Source organism: Mercenaria mercenaria, chromosome 9, assembly GCF_021730395.1.
Source record: "Mercenaria mercenaria strain notata chromosome 9, MADL_Memer_1, whole genome shotgun sequence".
Taxonomy (NCBI): Eukaryota; Metazoa; Mollusca; class Bivalvia; order Venerida; family Veneridae; genus Mercenaria; species Mercenaria mercenaria.
In genome coordinates this window covers 34,623,604-34,650,128 of record NC_069369.1, presented here as the reverse complement: position 1 = coordinate 34,650,128, position 26,525 = coordinate 34,623,604, and the positions used below count along the sequence as shown (strand labels likewise).

Sequence of the window (26,525 nt, the reverse complement as noted above, 5' to 3'; positions counted from 1 at the left end):
TATGATTATGTGAAGTTTCAATGAAATGCCATTAATACTTTTCAAGTTTCTCTCCGGACGGACAAGCCTTATTTTGTATAATACAGGGAGATAATTCAAAAACTAGGTCAGTAGAGTTATGGTTCTTTGACACTGCACTTTCCGTCAGTGGCCTCTATGATTATGTGAAGTTTCAATGAAATACCATTAATACTTTTCAAGTAATGCTCCAGACAAGCCTTATTTTGTATAATAAAGGGAGATAATTTAAAAAACTAGGTAAGGTAGAGTTATGGTTCTTTGAATGACACTGCACTTTGTCTCAATGGCCTCTATGATTATGCGAAGTTTCAATGAAATGCCAATAATACGCCTCGTCCCAATTAACTCCCTTTTAACTAGACATTTAACTAAGCCTGCAGGATTAGTCTCCCTTATTCATAGGAGTTACAACTATTAACGCTTACCTGTTTAGGTTTAGATGCTAATACTGACTGGTTACACATTGAGACGTTAGATAATATAGACTGTCCCATTAATTCATCTCGTAAGTCTTGTTTCAATCTAGATCTTGTTTTTCCACTACCAGGCTTTCCTGCTGACTGATGGAGCCGGGATGTATCACCTACAGAAACACAAAACAGTATGAGTCTGTCAAAAATAATCAGTTTTCCAAAAAATTTTGGAAACCTCCTTCATAAATTTCCTGATCTCACATTCATCTCTGTCAAGTCTAAATTTACAATATTTGTTTGATTTTAGTCACACTAACATCATTTAGGCCACACTGAGACTTTCTAAATTTAAACTGGTGGAGGAAGACCCCAGGTGTCTTTCTTAACTTCATTTTAGAGACAGTGTCTTTCAACAAATCCAGCTGGGTGGCTTCCATACATGACAGCCTGAACTTGGTTCAATTCTACAGAAAAGAAGGGCAACCCATATCAAGCAAAAGACATAACATCATCTCAATGCAACAAAGTAATATCTTATTATAAATTTATAATAAGATACGACTTTGTTGCGTTGAGGTGATGAATTAAGTTGATACAATTGCATATGATGATTTCCAGAATGGAACGTTTTATTAATAAGATGCAGTATTAAAGTAACAGACAACAAACTTTTGCGATCTGTCAGTTAGAACAAGAGGACCATGATGGTCCTGAATCGCTCACCTCTTCCCACATGATCCAGTTTTGAGTATGACGTTTTTTCTATTATTTGACATAGAGACCTAGTTTTTGAGCTCATGTGACCCAGTTTTGAACTTGACCTAAATATTATAAAGATAAAAATTCTGACCAATTTTCATGAAGATCCATTGAAAAATATGGTCTCTAGAGAGGTCACAAGGTTTTTCTATTATTTGACCTATTGACCTAGTTTTTTAAGGCACGTGGCCCAGTTTCAAACTTGACCTAGATATCATCAAGGTGAACATTCTGACCAATTTTCATGAAGATCCATTCAAGGGTATGGCCTCTAAAGAGGTCACAAGGTTTTTCTATTTCAAGACCTACTGACCTAGTTTTTGATCGCAGTTGACCCAGTTTCAAACTTGACCTAGATATCATCAAGATAAACATTCAGACCAACTTTCATACAGATCCCATGAAAAATATGGCCTCTTGAGAGGTCACAACATTTTTTCATTATTTGACCTACTGACCTACATTTTGATGGCACGTGACCCACTTTCGAACTTGACTTAGATATCATCAAGTTGAACATTCTGACCAATTTTTATGGAGATCCATTCACAAGTATGGCCTCTAGAGAGGTCACAAGGTTTTTCTATTTTTAGACCTACTGACCTAGTTTTTGACCGCACATGACCCTGTTTCGAATCTGACCTAGATATCATCAAGATGAACATTCAGACCAACTTTCATGAAGATCCATTGAAAAATATGGCCTTTAGAGAGGTCACAAGGTTTTTCTATTATTTGACCTACTGACCTAGTTTTGACGGCACGTGACCCACTTTCAAACTTGACCTAGATATTATCAAGATGAACATTCAGACCAACTTTCATACAGATCCCATGGAAAATATGGCCTCTAGTTAGGTCACAAGGTTTTTCTATTATTTGACCTACTGACCTAGTTTTTGATGGCACGTGACCCACTTTCGAACTTGACTTAGATATCATCAAGGTGAACATTCTGACAAATTTTCATGAAGATTTCATGAAATATATGGCCTCTAGAGAGGTCACAAGGTTTTTCTATTTTTTGACCTACTGACCTAGTTTTTGAAGGTACGTGACCCAGTTTCGAACTTGACCTAGATATCATCAAGATGAACATTCAGACCAACTTTCATACAGATCCCATGAAAAATATGGCCTTTAGAGAGGTCACAAGGTTTTTCTATTATTTGACCTACTGACCTAGTTTTTGATGGCACGTGACCCAGTTTCGAACTTGACCTAGATATCATCAAGGTGAACGTTCTGACCAACTTTCATGAAGATCTTGAGAAACATATGGCCTCTAGAGAGGTCACAAGGTTTTTCTATTTTTAGACCTACTGACCTAGTTTTTGACCGCACATGACCCAGTTTCGAACTTGACCTAGATATCATCAAGATGAACATTTTGACCAATTTTCATGAAGATCCATTGAAAATTATGGCCTCTAGAGAGGTCACAAGGTTTTTCTATTTTTAGACCTACTGACCTAGTTTTTGACGGCATGTGACCCAGTTTCGAACTTGACCTAGATATCATCAAGGTGAACATTCTGACCAACTTTCATAAAGATCCCATGAAAAATGTGACCTCTAGAGTGGTCACAAGCAAAAGTTTACGGACGCACGCACGGACGCACGGACGGACGACGGACGACGGACACCGCGCGATCACAAAAGCTCACCTTGTCACTTTGTGACAGGTGAGCTAAAAATACACAAAAACCTTAAATATGTGAAGAGATCAGAAAATTTATTTAGAAATTTTAAAAACTTTATCTTAATGATTGTGTTATAAGATACTTAACATCAAAATTTTACAAACAGAAAGCAATGTTAATACAAAAACCAATCATAAATCAATTACAATTAATCTTGTTTTTGTTGTGATTAGAGTTATATTGACACAATTTTAAGTCATATGGCAACTTTTCAAGCTTTTGACGGTGATGGAGGACCCCAAGAGCCCATCTGTACATCATTTCTGGGACTGACATGCACTCTGGTAGAACCAACCTTCCTGAAGCCAGCTGGATGGCTTCCGCACATGAAGAATTTTACATCCCAAGCAAGGTTTCAAACTCACACCAATCAAGGGCAAGTGATTCATAGTCAATTATAATTAAAAGTTGGTAATTCATGAGTACAGCCAACTTTCCTTCTAATTTCTTAGGGCTAGAAATCCAAAGTCATCAACTTCAGTCAACTAAAAAACAAATTCAAAGTAAAATACTGTAAAAACCTGCAAGTAGCGAGACTTCAGGATGTATAGCCGATGCGTCTATATCCATATCATGAGACAAATGTGACCCGTCCATGGTTGGCGTTGACGTTTTACCCCCTGTAGAGGAGATAGACTGGTTGTCCGGGGTGACGGGACGTTCTGGTGCAGCATCCCTAGTGACATTTCGCCGCACCTTTCTAGCACTTTTCTTGACTGACTGTGGATAATCCATGCTTTTACTAGTTTTACTTGTCTTGTCAAATGAGGACTGCAAAAATGTAATATTAAACTTTTACGATGAAACTGCTCAAATTCTACAGGCATAGTGCACTACAATTAAATATGTGTAACAATGATTATACAGTATAGATATAATGTACACCTCATAGACTTATGAGAGGGTTTGCTTGTTTGTACTAGCAAGTTTTAATTTTCATTTTTTGTTGGGTTTAACATCACACTGACATAATTATAGGTGATATGGCGACTTCCCAGCTATTCAAGGACGAGGAAGCACCTGGTGCGCCTTCAAGCAGTATTTTAACATCAGACAGGCACCGAGGTAGAAATCCGGGCATTCTCTCAACCAGAAGGATGACTTCCTCACAAGAATTCAACACCCCAAGCGAGGTTTTAAACAGCAGCCAGGGGCAAGTGGTTCGACTTCAAACAATCACCTGCTGAAGCAACACTTCAAAGAAAGAAAGGGGAATAAATAACAAACAAATAAGTACCTTCTCCATTCTTGATGATAATGAAGCCTTGACCTTTGACTCTGCAGCTTGCATATACCTAGATGGTACCATGCGTCCTGAAAAATACATTGTCCAAGTTCTCTGACTTGTACAAATTATATACAAAAAGGGTTTGCCTGTTAGGGGAGTTTAAAAGTTTCATTTCTTAAATCGGACAGTTTTTTGTCAGATTTCGCTTTTTTGCAGTTTAGAGTAAAGTCATTTGCAATGTACATCTCACTAAAGTTACTGAAACATGAGCATATGATACACTGTTTTATTTTACATTACTGCGACATTACCAGTTAAAGATATATGGCAGACAGTTGATATCCATCTTGGGGAGTATAGTTTTAGAAGCTTTGACACTAATTACTAAGCTGTGCATTCAAACACCAAAATGCAGTCCTTGCAACACTAAGACAATTCAAGCATAATGTAAATAGTTCTAACTTCCAAATAAATAATTTTACATAGATAATGATTTCGCTGTCTCATAAATCAAATGGCCTGGATGGATGGATTTAATAGAGAAGTTTTGACCTCCATATCAGAAGTTTGAACCATTATTTTACTTCAGTTAGGCCAATAACTTAACCAAGTATTTATGGTTGCCAGACAGCATGACACTTCAATAATACTGCCAAACAGATTTGTAGAATATGTATGTGTAATTCAGACAAGCAAATACAACCCGGCTCTATGGACAAGAGACAACTTTTTCTTATCTTTTAGACTGATCTTGCATAATAGTACATAACTAAGACATAAAAAAGAAAAATTGAACTTTCCAAAGGAAATTGAGTGCACAAAACTATGAACCACAAGGCTGTGAGTTACATCCTAATGAAGTATATTTTTACAATCAACAAAATTCATGTGGTACAATTTAATTTATTCAGTAATAAATGCTCTTCTTAGCCCAAATTAGAATCGTACCTTTCTTCTTTTTAGCAGTCTCAGGCCTTTTCTCTTTTTTAGTAGAGGATGGTACCCTTTATAAAAGAAAAACAATGTACATGTGACTCATTAAATAATGTTATAAGATTTAGGGCTTTACTATATACCACTTTTATAAACTATGATGATATTTGAAAAGTAATGAAGCCTTATTAATCAGATTCAGATCCAAGCATAACAAATTTACACGCCAAACTTACAGGCCAATTTTGCTGCTTAGTTACAACACAGGTCTGCGATATTTCAACTGAATAATCAGCAACATAAATAGAAATATACAGCTCTACCTTGAAAAAAAAAAAACCCTTTCATAAATTTATCAATAATATATAGCAGAACTTCAGTATGAAGCATGACTGAATTCAAAAACTACAAAGAGATAATTATATACTGTAGCATAATTTCACAGGACTGCGTTTGCATTCCTCAAATATCTTTTACATGAAATATAGATCAAACGTGGTGGCACTACCTATGACCCCTAAAGTATGTTGACTTGATGCCACAGCTGGAATTAATTCTTAAAAATTAATAAAATTTATTCTCGCAGAAAGTAAAATGGGTAAAAATTATTCTCATATTTACCTATCCCCCATCACTTCTTTATCTTTCAACTTATGATTAGTCACGGTGTATTCTTTCACACTACTGGTATCATTGTCACTGGCTATAGAGAATTTATCATCCAGTCTCTCTACCAAGAATTTATCCGAGCCCCCAGAATCACTGAAGTCTGGTTGAGGGTAGTTGGTCGACAGGGACTGGAGCACTCGCCTGTCCTGTTGAGGAGGGGTCATAGGTATTGACTGGACGGCTGTATAGGGATCAATATGATCATCTACATGTACAAAAATATTATTCTAAAGGTTTTGCTTCTAATGAAATTGTTGCATTTCACACAAAACTGTTTCAGTAAAGACTAAATTGAGCACATTGTCTTATAGATAAGAAAAATGTTTAAGTTGACATAGACGTCTTGACTGACTTGAAATGTAAAAATAATTAATCTGTTTTAAAGTTGGAACATATATATGCCAGAAAAAATGTAGGGAATCACACTATCTCAAAACATTTTAGTCAGTGTCATTGCAAAATCACTACAACTGAAATTGGATGTACATTTTGTATGCACACAGCATCATTTTAAAAGCCACACAAATGCTGAGCCACTTTCAGGGATTTAGAGCAAAAGGCTCATGTGGCATATGGCAGAGTGAGCCCTGTAATGGGTCTATAGCTGAATGGGCTGACTTTAAATATCGGCCCCTGTAAAAGTTATCCTCTGCACATCATTCACTTAAAATATTTGGTCTTAGATATTTACTTCAAATGTGAAAAATCCTTGTCAAAAATATTTAACTTTACTAAATATATAAATCAATTGTGTATGTAAAATTACATCCATAATTAAATGTTATGCAATAACAGTCATCTTTAAAAAAAATCCATTTTTTTCAATAGTAGTACACATTTATACTGTGTTAAGCTATGCATGTATTCTTTGCATACTATTTTAACACTAATGCATAGTACTGTTACTACAAATAAACTTGTTAATTCTATGTTTACATAAACTATATGTAGTAATTGTTCCTATCCTATTTCCAGATATGAAATTTGGGGCTGGTACACCTTAACGAAGGAAAACAAGCCTGTCACTATCTGCCGACTGACTTCTAGTAATTGACTTAAAATTCAACATATGCTTAAGGAGAACGATGTCAGTTTTCAGGTACTAAAAACTAATGTCTGATGTGCCATACAAGTATTAAGGATGAAGGAAGTTCTGAAATGTATTAATACAAACCTTGCAATTTCTCTTTCATTATCACAGGTGTCCTGTGTCTCGATTGTCTTATATTTTCCCCTGAATCTATCACAGCATTATGTTGCCTGAAAGACACAGACAAAGAAATTGTCCATACCTATATTACAGTCTAAGATGAACTACTAGTATTCTCTATAAAAAAATTCTCTTAACATAAAAGTCAAAAAGAAGCTTCAAGAGTTATTTTCCATTCTTAACTGACAATGATACAATAACAAAATTTCAATAAATAGTCTGCGATTTTCAAAATACCAAAGGTTTTCGCCTTATTTTAAAGAATTTCCCCTTTCCTTCAGAAAGTATTTTTTAAGGTCTGGCTAAGAACTACACTGAATATGCTTCACTATGGATTTATTTCAGTACACTGCGTAATAATAAATACAGGCTATAGATAATAGATTATTTATTGACTTTATGAAATTAAGTTTTGCAGAAATAAAGCACAGTAGAGTGAATACAAAACAAAGTTCATAATGTCAATGTGATCTATAACTGACTTGTAGCTAAAAAGCCCCATATAAACTCTTACTTGCATGCCAATTGTACTGAATAATTAGGGACAATAAGACCTAATCATACCTTAGAGAATGATTTATTCTAGAAGGAGAATGGCACACTATTTTCACTGGAGATTTGTCTACCCCAATTCTTATATCCACCTCTGAAACATCTGGATTCACAGTCTGCCGAGATGCATCGATACACAGTACCTCATCTGGTTTCTGATACCTTGACCGCAGCTCAGGCGTCTGTGCAGCAAATAAAAGTCATTTATATCATTATTTCAATAAATATACAAATTTGTGCTAAATTCTGTAAGACTGTCGCTAATAGTGCAGAATATAGGGGGTAATAGGTTTTTATAGACTGCAAAGTCATTAGTATTCGTGGGGGGACTACTTTCATGGATTTCTTGGTTTTATAAGCCTAAGAAAATTAATCCCAACAAACAAATAAAATCCTTATATTTTACATGCAATAGTTGAAATCCATTAATTCCTGTTCCCATGACATAGCAATTTCATGCCCATGAAAATAAATTATTTCACAGGTCTGTATTTTACAGAAAACAGGAGTGTTTAAATATAACAAAACACTGTTTGCTTAACACCTGGAAGCATTGATGGCTCAAACATCTTGGCTTGCTCAAGCTACTCATGTGGACACTGGCTGTTTTTATTATATTTCCTGTTTTGATCACCCTAAACCCTGGATAACGTGAGCATTTGGCTTATTCCTTTTGACCTCAACTGACCGGTGTTATCTTTTATATACTCTATAGAACAAACTGGATCACTTTGTCTGAACTTTATATTTACAGTTTCTAACGAAAGAAGGTGCTTCTAGGTTTTAACATTTATCTGTAAGAATTCCTTTAACTATTTATAATATATAATATTCTGACTTTGTTCACTGTAGTTTGCTGCATGCATCAAATAATTAAATGGTAGGTGTGCATTCAATGGTAATGTGAAAAGCTGCATAGTGATATGAAATAAACAGCATCCAATACACATCATAGTATAGTAGTACACAATTTAACAAGAGCTGTCCGTAAGACAGCCAAGCTCGACTATTCGAAATATTGTCTCAGAAGCAGGAAAATATTACCCAAAAAGGATAAATATCAAAAGAGTTTTAAATTCAAAAGGGGGAATAATTTGACCAAAATGCATATCAGTTATGGGACTTGCTGCTATCAACTAGTTTTATAACCCCGAAGGCACATGTGAAGTTTCAATTCAATATCTGCATTAGTTTTGGAGATAGAAACTTGCATGTAAAACTTTAACCAGAATTTTCAAAGTCCAAAAGGGGGCATAATTTGCCCAAAATACATGCCAGAGTTATGGGACTTGACCCAGTGAGGTTGGTAATTGATCTAGAAAAAGAAAAAATAAGTTTCAAATCTATATGCCTTTTAGTAATTGCTGTATGTACTTGCACGCAAAACTTTAACCAGAATTTGCTAAGTCCAAAAGGGGACATAATTTGGCCAAAATGAAGGTCAGAGTTATGGGACTTGCTGCTATCAACTAGTTTTATAACCCCGAAGACACATGTGAACTTTCAAATCAATATCTGCATTAGTTTTGGAGATAATAACTTGCATGTAAAACTTTAACCAAAATTTTCTAAGTCTAAAAGGGGGCATAATTTGCTCAAAAAACATGCCAGAGTTATGGGACTTGACCCAGTGAGGTTGGTAATTGATCTAGAAAAAGAAAAAATAAGTTTCAAATCTATATGCCTTTTAGAAATAGCTGTATGTACTTGCACGCAAAACTTTAACCAGAATTTTCTAAGTCCAAAAGGGGGCATAATTTGGCCAAAATGAAGGTCAGAGTTATGGGACTTGCTGCTATCAACTAGATTTATAACCCCAAGACACATGTGAAGTTTCAAATCAATATCTGCATTAGTTTTGGAGATAGTAACTTGCATGTAAAACTTTAACCAAAATTTTCTAAGTCTAAAAGGGGGCATAATTTGCTCAAAATACATGTCAGAGTTATGGGTCTTGACCCAGTGAGGTTGGTAATTGATCTAGAAAAAGAAAAAATAAGTTTCAAATCTATATGCCTTTTAGAAATAGCTGTATGTACTTGCACGCAAAACTTTAACCAGAATTTTCTAAGTCCAAAAGGGGGCATAATTTGGCCAAAATGAAAGTCAGAGTTATGGGACTTGCTGCTATCAACTAGTTTTATAACCCCGAAGACACATGTGAAGTTTCAAATCAATATCTGCATTAGTTTTTGAGATAGTAACTTGCATGTAAAACTTTAACCAAAATTTTCTAAGTCCAAAAGGGGGCATAATTTGCTCAAAATACATGTCAGAGTTATGGGACTTGACCCAGAGAGGTTGGTAATTGACCTAGAAAAAGAAAAAATAAGTTTCAAAGCTATATACCTTTAATTGATGGCTGTATGTACTTGCATGCAAAAACTTAACCAAGGTGTGACGCCGACGCCGACGCCGACACCGACGCCGACGCCGACGCCGACGCCAGGGTGAGTAGAATAGCTAGACTATTCTTCGAATAGTCGAGCTAAAAAATAGTTATATTACCTCCTCCCCCATTTCACTATCTGTGAGATCAAGGCTTCGAGCTGGAGGCCCCCTGTTTGGAGTTCTTGGCTCGGATACCTTAGGTACACATCTAAAATAGCAAAGATAAATGGAAAATCAATCTAATTATTAATAATTGTGTTTTTTTTTAGCTTTTGTCTAAGTGCAGTCAAGTGGAACTATCTACATGAACATAAAAACGATCCATTATACCATACAGTGATATATTTGAAAAAGTTTGATGAATATCCACCAAGCGGCTCTAAGTCTTTTCAGAGCACAAATTGTTATAGGGTATTTTTCCATTTTATGCTTTTGCAGCATGTAATTGCAGTCAAGACTTAAGTGGAACTACCTTAACAAATTTGAGAAACTGAAAGGTAAAGAATGCTTCTGACCTAATTTCGTGAACATCCACTAGCAGTTTGTGACAAGAAACAAAGTTTTTTTTCTTCTGTTTTTAGCTCTTGCAACCAAAAAGGAAGTTGTCAAATCATATGCACAAACTTTAGAAAGTTCGGTATACTTGTATTTATGAGATATTCTGGTACAAATGCCCTGCGCGAGGCGTATGTTTTCCGTGACGATTTGATAAAAGTTTGTTTGTTTTGTGTTTAACGCCGTTTTTCAACAGTATTTCAGTCATGTAACGGCGGGCAGTTAACCTAACCAGTGTTCCTGGATTCTGTACCAGTACAAACCTGTTCTCCGCAAGTAACTGCCAACTTCCCCACATGAATCAGAGGTGGAGGACTAATGATTTCAGACACAATGTCGTTTATCAAATAGTCACGGAGAACATACACCCCGCCCGAGGATCGAACTCGCGACCCCGCGATCCGTAGACCGACGCTCTACCTACTGAGCTAAGCGGGCGGGTTGATTTGATAAAAGACGTTGTGTCTGAAATCATTTGTCCAGGTTTGTACTGGTACAGAATCCAGGAACACCGGTTAGGTTAACTGCCCGCCGTTATATAACTGAAATACTGTTGAAAAACAGTGTTCAACCCAAAACAAACAAACAAAAGGTGAGCTAAATAATTACAAAAGAAAAATGGTTACCTTCTAGGTGAGAAAACTGATTCTTCCAGCCTGCCCTGAACTAGAGATGTCTGATGAAGCTGTGAATCATTTGTCGACTCATCACTGATCATGTGACTAACATTTGGACGTGATACTGCCACTTTCCTAACAGATGTATTAGACGCCAGGCTAACATTCTGAGATGCTGTAACAATAGACTGCTTCTGTGATTAACATGAATTGTATCTTTATAAAAAATAGTCTTTATTGTAGTAGGGGTAATGTTGCTTTGTATATTTGTATTCCTGACTGTAGATCAGAAAAATTCTTTACTAAAAACGCAAAGCCACTCCATATATATTTTAGTCAATCTTCACAAGGTTTCAATAAATCAAGAGGGCCATGATGGCCCTATATCGCTCACCTGTTATCATTGCACTTGAGGACAAGAAGGTCCTCAGAAAAAATATCTAAGTCCAAAGGACAGGAACAACAAAGGGAAGAAATTAAACCAAAAAGAAAAAAAAAATTCTTACTAGGTACAGATATATATGTCAAAATACAAACTGAAAACTGGAGGTACCATCCATGTTGTACCACAAAAAAGTGGTCTCGGTTTTTCCCTACGGCCAATAATAAAAAAGTTACTAAAAACAAGCTATTTATAGTAACGTAAAATGGAAGTAATTAAAAAAAAATTATCGTAAGTGAACAAAAGAAGGATCTGCCAAATAAATCTGTTGACATAAATGAAATTTCAGATCAGTATCTTCATTAGTTACAGAGATATACCCATTTTAATTTGAAATAAAGGGAGGTAATTTGACATAAAATCAGTCCATAGTTATCTACCCTCATTGACTCAGTCTAACTAATGACAATAATGAAATTTCAAATAAATCCTTTAAGTACTTACTGATATAAATCCATTTTGATTACAATCAGGGGAGGTAATCAGATATAAAATAACTCTGGAACCTACAAATGGATCTGATTTGTCATAGAATCCAAGATTTATTGTTGTTGAAGATATTTTGGAAGTCTGTATCAAATAAAACCATAAATGAAGTCTCTATATGGCTGCAAAAGCCAAAATAGCCAATTTTGGACCTTTAAGGGGCCATAACTCTGGAATCCATGAAGGAATCTGGCCAGTTCAAGAAAGGAACCAAGATCTTGTGGTGATACTAGTTTTGTGCAAGTTTGGTTAAAATCAAATCATAAAATTAATGAAGCTGCTATTGTGCAGACAAGGTCAAAATAGCTAATTTTTGGCCTTTTCAGGGGCCATAACTCTGGAATCCATTATGGGATCTGGCCGGTTCAAGAAAGGAACCTAGATCTTATGGTGACACAAGTTTTGTGCAAGTTGATTAAATTCAAATCATAAATGAAGCTGCTATTGTGCAGACAAGGTCAAAATAGCTAATTCTGGCCCTTTCAGGGGCCATCACTCTGGAACCCATAATGGAATCTGGCCAGTTCAAGAAAGGAACCAAGATCATATGGTGATACAAGTTGTGTGCAAGTTTGGTTAAAATAAAATCATAAATGAAGCTGCTATATTGTGCAGACAAGGTCAAAATAGCTAATTTTGGCCCTTTCAGGGGCCATAACTCTGGATCCCATAATGGAATCTGACCAGTTCAAGAAAGGAACCAAGATCGTATGGTGATACAAGTTGTGTGCCAGTTTGGTAAAAAGCAAATTATAAATAAAGCTGCTATTGTGCAGACAAGGTCAAAATAGCTAATTCTGGCCCTTTCAGGGGCCATAACTCTGGAACCTATAATGGGATCTGGCCAGTTCAAGAAAGGAACCGAGATCTTATGGTGATACAAGTTGTGTGCAAGTTTGGTTAAAATCAAATCATAAATGAAACCACTATCGTGCAGACAAGAAATTGTTGACACACGGACTGAAGACAGACGACGGACGAAGGGTGATCACAAAAGCTCACCTTGTCACTATGTGACAGGTGAGCTAATAAAATGCTTCAACGTATTTCCAGCAAATGTTTGTATCCTATACAGTGGATAACTACCTTATGATAATTTATTCAAACTATGAAGTATTAGCTTGTTTTAACATTGTTTAATGAGATAACAAATCAGGGCTCGACAAATTCTTTGAAAACAACTCGTCCTGCAAGACAAGCTGCCTAGACTGTTCTCTCATCCTGCCACAATAGATTCTGTACTCATCCTGCAATTAACTAAGGAAAAACAGAAAAGCATCTATTTTAAAGTCCTTAGCTAGTTTCTGCTCGTATTTATATGCAGACAAGTGGAATTGTGGAGCCCTGCAGATTACACCAAAAAAATGCTCAGTTGAGAAAGGGGCATAACTTTGTGGAACAGCAAACAGAGTTAAGGTATCTGTGTATAATAGTGTCATAACATAACACTGAACAAGTGTGTTAAGTTTCAATTCGTTCCATCTAGCTGTTTCTGAGATAGTTCCAACTTACATACAAAAAACTAACCCAAAACTGCTATGATGAAAATGTAGCATAGCTTTTTACAAAAGCAGAACAGAGTTAAAGAACCTGTGTAGCTCATGTCAGATGTGGTGTTTACTGAATTACTAGCTCACAAACAAAAGCTTAATTCTATACTGGCACACCAATGCTGTAAAACATGTGAGTGTACACCTATAATTTGTCAAACAGTTGAGCTAAAAATGCACTATCTATTATTTGACAATTTTTTCTAACATTATGTAGAGTAAAGAAAACGTAAAAATAAATAATACTATAATTACCAGAGGCTGGGACACTGCCTTGTGATGGGGCACCATTAGTTATCAATCTGCCCTGCGCTAATGTTTTCCTAAAATATAAAAAGAGAAAGTTCAGAATCAAAGACTCTCTGCCATGGAGGCACCCCACAGGTGTAAATGTTGTAACAGGCAGAGGTCTTAAAGACTCTTCAGGGGTCTGGAATTCCTTTATCCAACTTGTCCGACTCGGGACTTTTTGCAGGCAAACAAGTGAACTTTTTCATTCCATTTGTCTGCTGACAAGCACAGTATATTCTCAAGTATAAAACTGAGAAAAACGAAGAATAATTTAGTAATGCTGTTGCTTCAAGTAAGAGGTGACAAAACCCAACAAGGGCCTCTCCATTGCTGAAGTTATGGAGAAACCATACACTTTCGTCTAGAATTTAGCATTACTTTCCGCGTTCTGATTAGCTCTTGGTCTCGGTCTAGCATGGCTTTGCACAATGTCATGGTAGCTCGACAATTAGAAACCGGAAATGTGAACAATTCTCACAAAGTTTTGGACAAATTTTTGTTAAAACTTCGGCTGCTGAGAAAAAATGAGAGTCAACAGTCAAGCAAAAACAAAAGCACAAAGAAATCACTAGTACGATAAGCTCTTTCTTTGACGACTGATGGACATGTTTTGAGGTTCCTCAACAAATTTTCATTGATGAATCCAAGCGTTTGAGATGCTTTACCTGTTACTTGTTCTATGTGTGTGTAATACTTGAGGTTATCACTCAATTCTACCCCCAGTTATGGATGATGTTTTACAGTTTCAAGTTTTTCATTATTCATAGTATAATTAAATGTTTTCTTATTAGTAGAGTTAGAAAAGTTCATGATGGCACATTTTTTCACGTTAAACTCCATTTGCCATGATTCACTCCACTGTACCAAATGGTTCAGGTCGTCTTACAGTGATCGATGATATTCATGTGTTATGATTGGACGATATAAAACAATCATCTGCAGAAAGTTGGATTTCTGAGGATATGCTATCTGCTACGTCACTGATGATCTGGTTCGAGTCGTAAATTCGGCCAGGTCGTAAATATTCGGCCACCCACTTTAAAGTTTTTTTTCGAGCCAGATGCTTGAGAACGCATCTGTGTCATCACAAACACTTGTGTTAGCAACAATGTCGGCAAAAAACAACAAGTGGAGGTGAGTAGAAAAAAAGTTGTCATTCCCTAAAGTTGTGTACTCTAAATAGCAAATATTTTGTCTTGCGGGTCGCGTGACATCATCGCACTCGCTCGTTTATGCTCAGGCCCGGCAAGGGTTAATTCAAATCTAAACTTTATAACACGAGAAGAACATGTAATAATTAGCATAAAACGCGTTTAAAACAAAGTAAATGAATATATATAGTCCCTCAACGTCATTGAATTTCCATGTCTACGTTGTTTTTTTTCACGTTGGATTCATTTCCTTTTGAATTATCCGTTTCGGGGCCATAGTACATTTATGCTTTGCCACGGAACACGCATGTATAAAAAGTGTTATAACAGCACTTGAGCGCGAGAATCTCTTTACTTTCCTGTTAAAACACCCCCGAAAAGTGACAAGAACAGCAGTTTTACGCAAGAATGTGTGATAAACAGTGACGTAAAAAATAAACTACGTACCATGCTGGTGTGAGAAGGATGACAGGCGCTTTTTAAATCTCTGATAGCAAATATTTCCCACGAAGTATGCTATTGCAAACTGATTTCAATTTGTTGAAAAAAGAACGATTTTGGCTGTAGCATCGATTTATTTCAAAGACAATGTTGAAAATATAACCAACTTTATGTTCAAAAAGCGGCCGAATATTTACAACCTCTAGAAGGTAAAATATGGAGGCTAAACTTGTCCGTTATTTTAAGCGCGGTTTTATTGTTTACCATACTGTAAACAGTCGTTAATGATAGCAATCAATGTTGCTTGTATTAAAGCACATATGGTAGAAATTTTGTAAAAATCAATTGTATAAAGAAAGAAATATTTATGAAAAAACGCAAAAAGTGGCCGAATTTACGACTCGAACCAGTATAGCAGAAATAGGCAGGGTTCCAGGACAGTCCCCTGGGGTACCCCGGAAGTGACCTGTGATGAAGAAGATGTCGCACCCTCGACCGTGATTTTCTGGCTTCTAGCTGTTAGGAATGAATCAATCCTCTGTCTGGTGTTGTTTCGGATGCCGTAGAAGTTTAATTTTGAAGAAAGACGTTGGTGGGAGACCTTATCGAAAGCCTTGGAAAAATCCAGGATAGCCATATCAACTTGATGTCCGGCATTAATATGTTTGGAGATATCATCTATGGTCAATAATAGTTGCAACTCACATGAACGCTTTTGACGGAATCCGTGTTGATTTTCATGCAATATATTAAATGGGAGTCTAGGTGACTCATAACATTTGAAACGACGATGTGTTCGAGCATTTTGGATGCGACTGCAGTCAAAGAAGCTGAACGATAATTAGATGGTTTAGAACGATCCCCTTTCTTAAAAATAGGAACAACATTAGCAGTTCTCCAGTCTGTTGGAACAACGCCAGTGTCTATAGTGAAAGTTGAAATATATATTGTACATTACCAGAAGAATGTATGTATAGCGAATGTTATTGACGTTACTATTGTCATACAAGATAGGGTAAAATGCGTAGACCTTGCAGAACATATGTGTCCGCGTAGTGGTAGCTTCCACATACTGGTCCGGGCTGTCTAAGTCTCACTTGTCTATGGACAAGTGAAAAATATTGGGAATTCCTGACCACTGCTTTGACTGAAAATTATGACAAATAAATTTAATTTCCCCACCCATAGCTAGGTTGGAATTCATCAAAGTACGTCTAAAAATAGATTGCAATTTCTGTACCTTTCCAGAAACCATCAAACTTGAATACCAAATTAACGATATTCTTTGGTTATGGTTGTTGCCAACCATTTTCGCGTTATCACGAATTTATGAAAAATTCGTTTCACAACAGTGGTCTTAGCAAATTTTGACTGTTATGAAAGTTGAAACACATTTTGAATAATAAATACGTGTACGCGTCATTAATTTACTATCTATGTATTCCGAGACTGGCGAGAGACAATTTTGAAAATCTTCCACATCGCGAAATGTGATGGCATTATTTCGACAGAATTTATTAACTTATTCTAATTGAGGATACATTGATCCAGACAGCAATTGAAAGGAACTATATAACTGCATATTTTCGCTTTTGTAATACTAAAAAAGCATGCCTTGGTTTTCGCTGGCCAACATTTTCTTGAACTTGGGCAGGTCTGTACAAATTTCGTTTCGACGCCATTTTGAAGTCGCCGCCACGAGAGTAGTGAATAGTTAGAAAATTGCAGTGGCGTAGCTGTTGGGCAGCGAGGCGATGCTTCTACCTTAGGTCCTAAATGTTACTCAGCTATTATAATATTATCTACTATTGATCTCAATTCCACTTAACAACATTTTCAATAATTTAAGTTTTTTTGGTGAGGGAAGGGAGCGAGAACATTTTCAAAAAAAGAGTCCCCCTCTTATTTAAAATAGCATACTGTATATAGAACATTTATATAAATAGATAGCCCAAATGGCTTTTAATGCTTCATCATTCATCATCATCATTTATAGTCATCATCATCATCATTTATAGTAATGGCAAACGTTCAGTACTGATACATTATGGCCATGCGCTAGGGGTGGGGGAGGGGGTAGAAAAAGTAAAAGACTGCTACTCAATCCACCTAGTGCTTCCTTACAGTTGCTTTACAATAAATGTTGAGTACAGTAGCCTACCAGAAATGATTCTCGTTTTCTCTGACTTAATTTGATGATAAAAAATAACATAATTGCAGGCCCGTAGCTAGCAGTTTCAATAGGGAAGGCATAATATTTTCTAGAGAGCAGCGGGAAGCAATCGTTTTCGCACGTTTACAGTACAGTAGATTCGATAAACTTTCATATAAAGAAATGAATAGAACAACTTGCGGAATTAATTTAAATTCCACAGGGTTAGGCCTACTCAAATTAGAACCGTAATAAATACTCTGATGACGCATTCAATTCATGATATCTTCAGTTCGATATATAAATTATTACTGATATCCATTCATAGATACAACTTTTTAATAAGCTCATAAAAACAGTCTTACACTGATACTACTGTGCGACTAAACGATAGGCCTATCATAGATTACGCACATTTGGAGATATCTTTAAAATTTTGACGACTCGTTGATATAATGAAATAATGTTGTATGTTCAGCTATAAAAATACGAATTTATCATATCATCAGATCGTATTAAGTAAGGATATCAGAATTGTGTACATAGACTTTATTATGTCTTGAACTCTGTTCTATATGATATCAGAAAGGCATTTTATAATAATCTTAAATTTGTAATTAGTAATATCCTTAAATACACTGAATTTAAAGATATCGCTCGATACATCTCATGATATCAGAAAACGAATTAGTGAAATGGTACACTTGCCATGTAAGTTATAAATGCCCAGTTCCGATAATTTAGTCTTGGGCTATATAACCTAGCATAATAGCTCAACCAAATCCGTTTGTTTTTGGACATCAGATTAAATCAAATGAACCTGCTTTGCGTTGGAAGTGGTTTGAAATTAGAAATGTTTATATCACATTTGTCGAAACTTTGCTATGGAAACTTAAACTTTTGAAGTTATGATTACCTCCCATTGACCGTCTTGCGCCAGCCAGATATGATTGGAAGGAATTTATTCTAAAGACGATTGTGTGCAGCTTTAAAACTTACCCATTAGTTCAGGTCATTGTGAAGTATTGACAGCTATCAAAGATAAAGGTGATCAAAGTCTAAGCCAATACCAGGTATCTTAATTTAAGTACATATATTTTTAAAGAATTTCAGAAATGTACAGAATAAACTCATTTTTATTATTTTATATTGCTTCTTCAATGCGCAGCTTCGATGCTCGAATGCTCAGTTGCTAACGCATCGTGCAAAAATGGATTCCATTGATATAGAACATATTTAACTATTATTTTTTCAAGTAAAACCATCAGTATTCCAATGAATGCAGACCTTGTACACATTTGTCCGTTTGAAGTGATGTTGGAAGCATGCTTTACTTGGAATCCGTGCACAGTATATAGTGACTACTTTTATTATTTTATTAATTTTTTATTTGGACGGAATTCACGGGAATTGCTTTAGGAGGTAAAGCTTATTTCTCGGATATGTCGGTTATTTTTTAATAACATCGACTTACAGACAGATCTATAATGTTAATAGGTTGCGGTTAACTGATACGCTCAAGTTAAAGTGCATGATAAAGGAATATCTTTTTGAAAAGGTTGTCCTTTATGTTCTGTAGGTAATATAGAATATATACTGTTGTAACAGCTTCGTTATATTATTCATGCCAACGGTAATAAATATTTAGACACAATAGTTATGATGTTGTCAATTAATTCGGCAGATACTTAACAGAATTTTGTAAAACGTATTATGTGTTCACCATTTTGGCAGATTTGGAGGTAATAGTGGTGATTTTACATATTTATTACATACTTAGTTATAAACTCCGTTAAGTTACAATGGAACCTGAAACGTCAATATTTTTCACATCGGATGCGTTTTGTCATTTGTGACGGAAGTTTCATGTATGTAGGCGTTAACATTTCTTTAACGTCAAAATCTTAAATTTTACTCATGCTAATGAACACATTTATGTCAGTTAGGGATATTAATATGAATTGATTATTAGCACATGCGTATGCAATAAAAGAATTATTAGATTTGCATCAAGAAATAATATTATGCACTCATTCTTTCGCGGAATGATATTGCGCTCCTAAAGTTGCGCAATATTTCCGCTGAAGAATTTCGTGCATAGGCTGTTTCTCGAGACAAATCTAACAATCTATAAATAACAGTACGTTTGGATGTAGTGTTATAGATTATTGTACGTGTATTAGTACTAGAAATATTTTTGATAGAATATTTAATTTGGTCTGAAAGTGATCTTCTTGCATACCAGACTGGGATTTCTGGTGATTTCACTGGTGCTTGAAAACTCCACCTTACACCCCGGGGTGTAAGATGAAGATGACTCTCGTGCTCTAAATGACGTATAACGAACTACATTTTTGTAGCAGAAGTTCGTGTAGTAATTATAATAACTTTACGTAAAACCAGATAAAAATCAAATACCCTGATAGTTCTCTCTGTTCCTTACAATGAATTTCCCGATTCAAAAACCGTTATTTTACGGAAAAAAATACAGTTTCACTACAGATGATAAAACAAAACCGGAACTGTATTTGTAACGTCATGACGTACTTCCTGTTTACGGACGTAAAGTTCCCCCATTTTGTTAATGCGCTACTATTGTAAGAAACAAGTGCTATAACAAAGTCATTTGTTTGAATTTATTTTTACTATAATTTGTTGAATATGGCATGCAAGAAAAAGATTCCATCACTTGGGGTAAGTGTATAGATGGAAATATCCGGCTCTCGGGTAACTGTTTACGCGGTAACTCGGCACAGCCTCGTTACCGCCAAAAACAGTTACACTCGAACCAGACATTCCCATATGCACCTACCACCAGTGAAAGAACCTTATAATCTACCATTAATTTTGCATTTGCAAATAAATATTATTGTGAACGTATCCTCAGTAAACAATTATCTGAATGGAAATAATGCGTTTGAAACTGATAGAATTTGTTGAATAACGAAAAGTTTATTTATTTATTTGGGTTTTACGGCGCACCAACACAGTATAGGTTATATGGCGCCAAACAGGACTACAAATTTTGGTTCCACATCTCATTTACATCGAAATAAAAGCATGAGGTTTGGAATCAAAATTTGCACACCTGCTGGAATCACAGAGTTACTGCAAAACCAAGTGTTAAGACCCTATTAGTCGCCTCTTACGATCACGCAAGGGTAAGGCAGTGGTTCCAATTCTTTTCATACACAGATCGTCCCAGAACCACATGGGACGAATAACGAAAAGAGTTTGTTTTAATCTATATTGTCAGATAATGTAATAGATGGAACTTTTGATGAAATTGATAAAGAAAAGTGATATTCTTATAGGATATTAGATTTGTAATCTAGAAATATGCACGAGTATTGCGCGACTTTAGGAGCGCAGTATATGATTCCGCGAAAGGACAAGTAGTATAGTAGATGATGCATACTCTATATCAGTGAGTTTCATGCAGTTACGATGGTTCCATATCTTTGAGCTCTAAAACTTTATGAGGAACCCACATCTATGAATTCCATAACTTTACGAGGAACCCGCATCTATGAGTTTCATAACTTTACGAGGAACCCATATCTATGAATTCCATAACTTTACGAGGAACCCACATCTATGAGTTTCATAACTTTACGAGGAACCCGCATCTGTGAGTTTCATAACTTTACGAGGAACCCACATCTATGAATTCCATAACTTTACGAGGAACCCGCATCTGTGAGTTTCATAACTTTACGAGGAACCCACATCTATGAATTCCATAACTTTATGAGGAACCCACATCTATGAGTTTCATAACTTTACGAGGAACCCGCATCTGTGAGTTTCATAACTTTACGAGGAACCCACATCTATGAATTCCATAACTTTACGAGGAACCCGCATCTGTGAGTTTCATAACTTTACGAGGAACCCACATCTATGAATTCCATAACTTTACGAGGAACCCACATCTATGAGTTTCATAACTTTACGAGGAACCCAAATCTATGAATTCAACAACATTACGAGGAACCCACATCTGTAAATTCTATAACTTTCCACACCTGTGAATTCCATAACTTTACGAGGAACCCACATGTATGAGTTTCATAACTTTACGAGGAACCCACATCTATGAATTCCATAACTTTACAAGGAACCCACATCTATGAATTCCATAACTTTACGAGAACCCACATCTATGAGTGTCATAAATTTACGAGGAACCCCATCTATGAGTTTCATAACTTAACGAGGAACCCACATCTATGATCGAGCTTCATAACTTTACGAGGAACCCACATCTATGAATTCCATAACTTTACGAGGAACCCACATCTATGAATTCCATAACTTTACGAGGAACCCACATCTATGAATTTCATAACTTTACGAGAACCCACATCTATGAGTGTCATAAATTTACGAGGAACCCCATCTATGAGTTTCATAACTTTACGAGGAACCCACATCTGTGAGTTTCATAACTTTATGAGGAACCCACAACTATGATCGAGCTTCATAACTTTACGAGGAACCCACATCTATGAGTTCCATTCCGAATCCAAAACCTTTTGTGTTCCACTGATTTTGGTTATGTTTTGGAAAACCCATTATATATACTAACAAACAGTTTCTAAATATTTTCAAGCAGACACTTATTGACACTTTCAGGCAAGGATGATTTGAGAATATTAATACGAACAGAGTGTTGTGTACATTGTACAAATATATAAAATGCTACTCCGGATATGAATAGTATCTAAGTTTATTACCGAAGTGTAAAACTACGATTTGCAATGTAATACGCACTATTATTTGGACATATATACCAACAATATATCCGCATGGTTTGATTCATACTCAAGTCCTCCTGGACGCTGTGAATTACAGTAGTAACATGTATTCGAGCCCATTTTCGGACACCTGAAAAATGACAAAAATTGCGGTTTTTGAACAAATTTCACTGTTCTTCGTCGGCATAGAATGCATAAACTGCTAAAACAAATTTCATTTTGTATCTCACAAAGACTCCAACGATGACCCAAGGTAACCAAATCTTGGCTCAAGTGCAACGTTTCGGCGCCGAATACAGCAGTATCTAAGCCCCAATGCATGTTTCAATTTCGTGTTGAGGCCTTCTTTGGACGTATGCCGTCGGCATCCTGAAAATCCGTCGGCAATGTAATATGTACTGTTATTTGGGCATTCATACCAGCAATGAATTACAGCAGTAACAATGATTCGGACCCATTTTCGGACTCTTGAAAATGACAAAAAATACGATTTTCTACACATATCACCGTTCTTCATGGGCGCATAATGCATGAATTGCTACAACTAATTTCATTTTGTATCTCATTAAGGCCCCTACGATGACCTAAGGTGACGAAGTCTAGGCTCAAGTGCATCATTTTGGCGCAGAATATATCAATAACTAAGCACCAAAACATGTGAGGCCTTCTTTGGACGTATGCCGTCGGCATCCTGAAAATCCGTCGACAATGTAATATGCATATATCATTTGGACAAACTTACCAACAATATATCTACATTGTTTAATTCTTCTCCAAGTCCTCCGGAACGCTGTGAATTACAGCAGTAACAATTAAGGATTCGAGCCCATTTTCGGACATCTAAAAATTCTAAAAACAATACGCTACCGTCGGTATCTTGAAAATTGGTCAGCAACGTAATATGCACCTCTTTTGAACAAACATATCAACAATATACCTATATCGTCCAATGCGTCCTCAAACTCTCCTGAAAGTTGTGAATTACAGCAGTAACAGAGTTCCGAGCCCGTTTCCTGAGACATAAAAAGACGAAAAGATTTTAAAATTTCCGACTGCAAAAAGATACATAATTTCATATTGTATCGCGTTCAACTTCCAACTATTGTTGTTACTGCTAGAACTTCCAACAGTAGCAGCAGTAATACGTACTGTTTAATTCAACCAATAAAGTGATTTTAAATAAGTTAGCCACATACATGTTCCATTATTGTTGTTTTTGCTTTTTACTGATATATAAGTGTATTTTTATATTGATATGCTGGCACCTTGTTTGTATGTATAACATGTATGGAAGAGGAGCGTAAGTTCAACTCCGCATATATAAAACCTGTTCTGTTCTGTTAATAACTTTACGAGAAACCCACATCTATATAACTTTACGAGGAACCCGCATCTATGAGTTCCAAAACTTTACGAGGAACCCGCATCTATGAGTTCCATCACTTTACGAGAACCCGCATCTATGAGTTCCATAACTTTACAAGAAACCCGCATCTATGAATTTCATAACTTTACGAGAACCCGCATCTATGAGTTCCATAACTTTACGAGGAACCCGCATCTATGAGTTTCATAACTTTACGAGGAACCCGCATCTATGAATTTCATAACTTTGCAATGGTTCCGTATCAATGAGTTCCATGACTTTACGTGGAATACACATCTATGAATTCCATAACTTTTAAATGACCCCATATCTATGAGTTTTATAAGTTTACAGTGAGACCATGTATGAGCGTCATTATTTTACGATGACCTCAGATATATATGACTTCAGCCCAACCCATCATTGAAAGAAACGGTTCTGTGTGGATGCCCGTCCTTGATTGCCAGTGACCAACAAAAGAACATTGTATATAATAGTGAAAATATAAAATAAAAATGTGCATCATATACATACATAATATTGTGGTTATATGGCAGAAGCGCAAGTCATGCATGTGAACAGTTGTTATTTTTAATAAAAGTGAGATAGTTCTCACGGGAATAAAACTATCATGTTTTTATTAAAAACAAAAGCAATACGTTAAATAAGGGGTACAGAAGTCAGTCGCTCGCTGGAGCTGGACTGTAAATTGCTTGGGACGATATTCCACATACGAATTGTTCATAGAAAGAATTTGAGTGGTACTGAAAGAATTTGAGTGGTACTGTGTGCGTGAATTAAACAGTTTAGTTTCCCGTTAGAGGTGAGGTGATGGTGATCTACATGGACTAGGTTATATTTGATTTCGTAAAATATAGTTAAACAGGTAAAAATTGGTGTCGGCGTATTATCAAACTATCGCGATTGCTCGTATATTCATATCTATTTGTATTCCGTTTTGCATTTTTATTGTCAAGCACTTCAGAACGTGTTTTCAGAAAATCTGGGTGACGGGAGGAAGGTAACTGATGTTCCCATGTCACTGGTTAGAATCCTGTTCGCCAGACTGGCTCTTTATTTTTGAAAACTGGCTAAAACAGTGTACATACTAGTAAATAAAGAGTAATATTTTCATATATGTAATAAGTGACTCCCCGTGATGGCTGAGTGTGTGAGAGCACAGGACTGTAGTGTATATTAACAGTCATCTGTAGTCAATGGTTCGATTCCAATTTGCGGTACATTCAAACCTGTTAAAGACCACCACCTCTGAACAGAGACCATCTGGCTCTAAAGACCACATATTTTGTTTCCCATTTTAACATTTACAGTGTATTTTAACCTGTGAATAAAGATCATCTCCTAATAAAGACCACATTTTGGCTCTCCAATGGTGGTCTTTATAGACAGGTTTGACTGTACTGCCCTTTTCTTAAACTGCACACAATGGTACATGGTATTACGGAAGTAAACGCCCGCTGAATTATACTTCATATGCTAAGTATTTTGTCTTTTAAAAAGCTGGCAAAATCTGAACGTCTGTCTGTCTTACGACTTCTATGCAATAAATTTTGTGAAGTCCGACAAGCGTGTTCCCGTGATAGCTCAGTTGGTAGAGCGGAGGACTGTAGTGGTCATTAACTGTCATCCTTAGGTCACTGGTTCGAATCCGGTTCGCGGGACTGTCTCTATTTTTAAACTGGTTAAAATGGTTGTAATATTTTGGAAGTGAATTTGTAGGAATTATACTTCATTATTTTTAAATTTTGTACAGACTGAAGCGATTTTTTTTATTTCAGTGAAATTACTATACCCAATACGTTACTGTTGATATAACGCTTGACAAATCCAATGTACTTTGATAAAATACGAGAAGCGTGTTCCCGTGGTAGTTGGTAGAGGGATATTAACTGTCATCCTTAGGTCACTGGTTCGAATCCGGTTCGCGGGACTGTCCCTCTTTTAACTGGTAACAAGGGTACATACTATAGAAGTAAACTCCTGCTGAATCATATTTCATAATCTTTTAATTTTGCACTGACAGAATCTAGTTTTGTTTTATAACACTCTTAATGCGTTAATAAAAGTAATATTATAGAATTAACCCATAACAAACGCGCATTATACATCATAACTTTTAAATTTTGCACTCACTGTATCGAAAGAAAAATTACTCATATGTAATATATATATGTAATAGATTTTGATTTGTATTTCGCTCGATTATTCTGAAGAAAATTAGTACATTTTAAAAACAATGGCGGGAGCTCAGTTGATAGAGCGGAGAACCTTAGCACAATTTTAACTGTCATCGTTAGGTCAACAGTAGTTCGAATCCGGTTCACGAGACTGTTTTTTTTTTAAAGTTTCATTTTTTTAAAATGAATTCGACTGAATGATACTTCATTATTTCGAAAGTTTGCACAGATAAATCCAGTTTTGTTTCATTACAGTGCAATTACTCCTAACCAATACGTTAATCGATAAATCTTATGTTCTTCAATGAAAAGTAAGTAAAGCGTGTTCCCGTGATAGCTCAGTTGGTAAAGCGGAGGACTGTAGTGAATATTAACTGTCATCCTTAGGTCACTGGTTCGAATCCGGTTCGCGGTAACTGGTATCAAGGGTACAGACTCCCGCTGAATCATATTTCAGAATTTTTAATTTAGCGCTGACAGAATCTAGTTGTGTTTTATTACAGTACTACGGAATCCTGTTGGGGCCATTTATAATGTCGCCGTCGCGTTTGTGGGGTCGTCACACGACAAAAGTGGATATCGCGACATTGTCGTTTGGGATTGTCGCCGTCGTTTGCGATTGTCGGGTGTCACTTCG

At 36.1% G+C, this 26,525-nt stretch overlaps 1 protein-coding gene and 2 non-coding genes across 3 annotated transcripts in view; 2 read left to right on the top strand and 1 right to left on the bottom strand.

Moving 5' to 3' along the window:
- The window catches only part of LOC123546104 (uncharacterized), a 29,633-nt gene extending 12,531 nt beyond the window's left edge, over positions 1–17,102 (bottom strand). The window contains exons 1-11 of the mRNA XM_053551184.1: positions 17,027–17,102; positions 13,785–13,852; positions 11,061–11,226; positions 9,997–10,087; positions 7,501–7,670; positions 6,901–6,986; positions 5,679–5,931; positions 5,073–5,128; positions 4,134–4,210; positions 3,418–3,667; positions 447–604 (exon numbers count right to left, since the gene is read on the bottom strand). Coding sequence (XP_053407159.1) covers positions 447–604; positions 3,418–3,667; positions 4,134–4,210; positions 5,073–5,128; positions 5,679–5,931; positions 6,901–6,986; positions 7,501–7,670; positions 9,997–10,087; positions 11,061–11,226; positions 13,785–13,852; positions 17,027–17,094 — 1,443 coding nt within the window. The 5' untranslated portion in view covers positions 17,095–17,102. The remainder of the gene's footprint in view (positions 1–446; positions 605–3,417; positions 3,668–4,133; positions 4,211–5,072; positions 5,129–5,678; positions 5,932–6,900; positions 6,987–7,500; positions 7,671–9,996; positions 10,088–11,060; positions 11,227–13,784; positions 13,853–17,026) is intronic.
- Positions 17,103–25,284: 8,182 nt separating this feature from the next.
- Trnay-gua (transfer RNA tyrosine (anticodon GUA)) lies at positions 25,285–25,372 on the top strand. The gene is given in 2 exon segments: positions 25,285–25,321; positions 25,337–25,372. It is a non-coding gene; the product is annotated as a tRNA-Tyr (tRNA).
- An 843-nt stretch (positions 25,373–26,215) lies between these two features.
- Positions 26,216–26,303, top strand: Trnay-gua (transfer RNA tyrosine (anticodon GUA)). Its single transcript is given in 2 exon segments — positions 26,216–26,252; positions 26,268–26,303. It is a non-coding gene; the product is annotated as a tRNA-Tyr (tRNA).
- Positions 26,304–26,525: the final 222 nt, after the last annotated feature.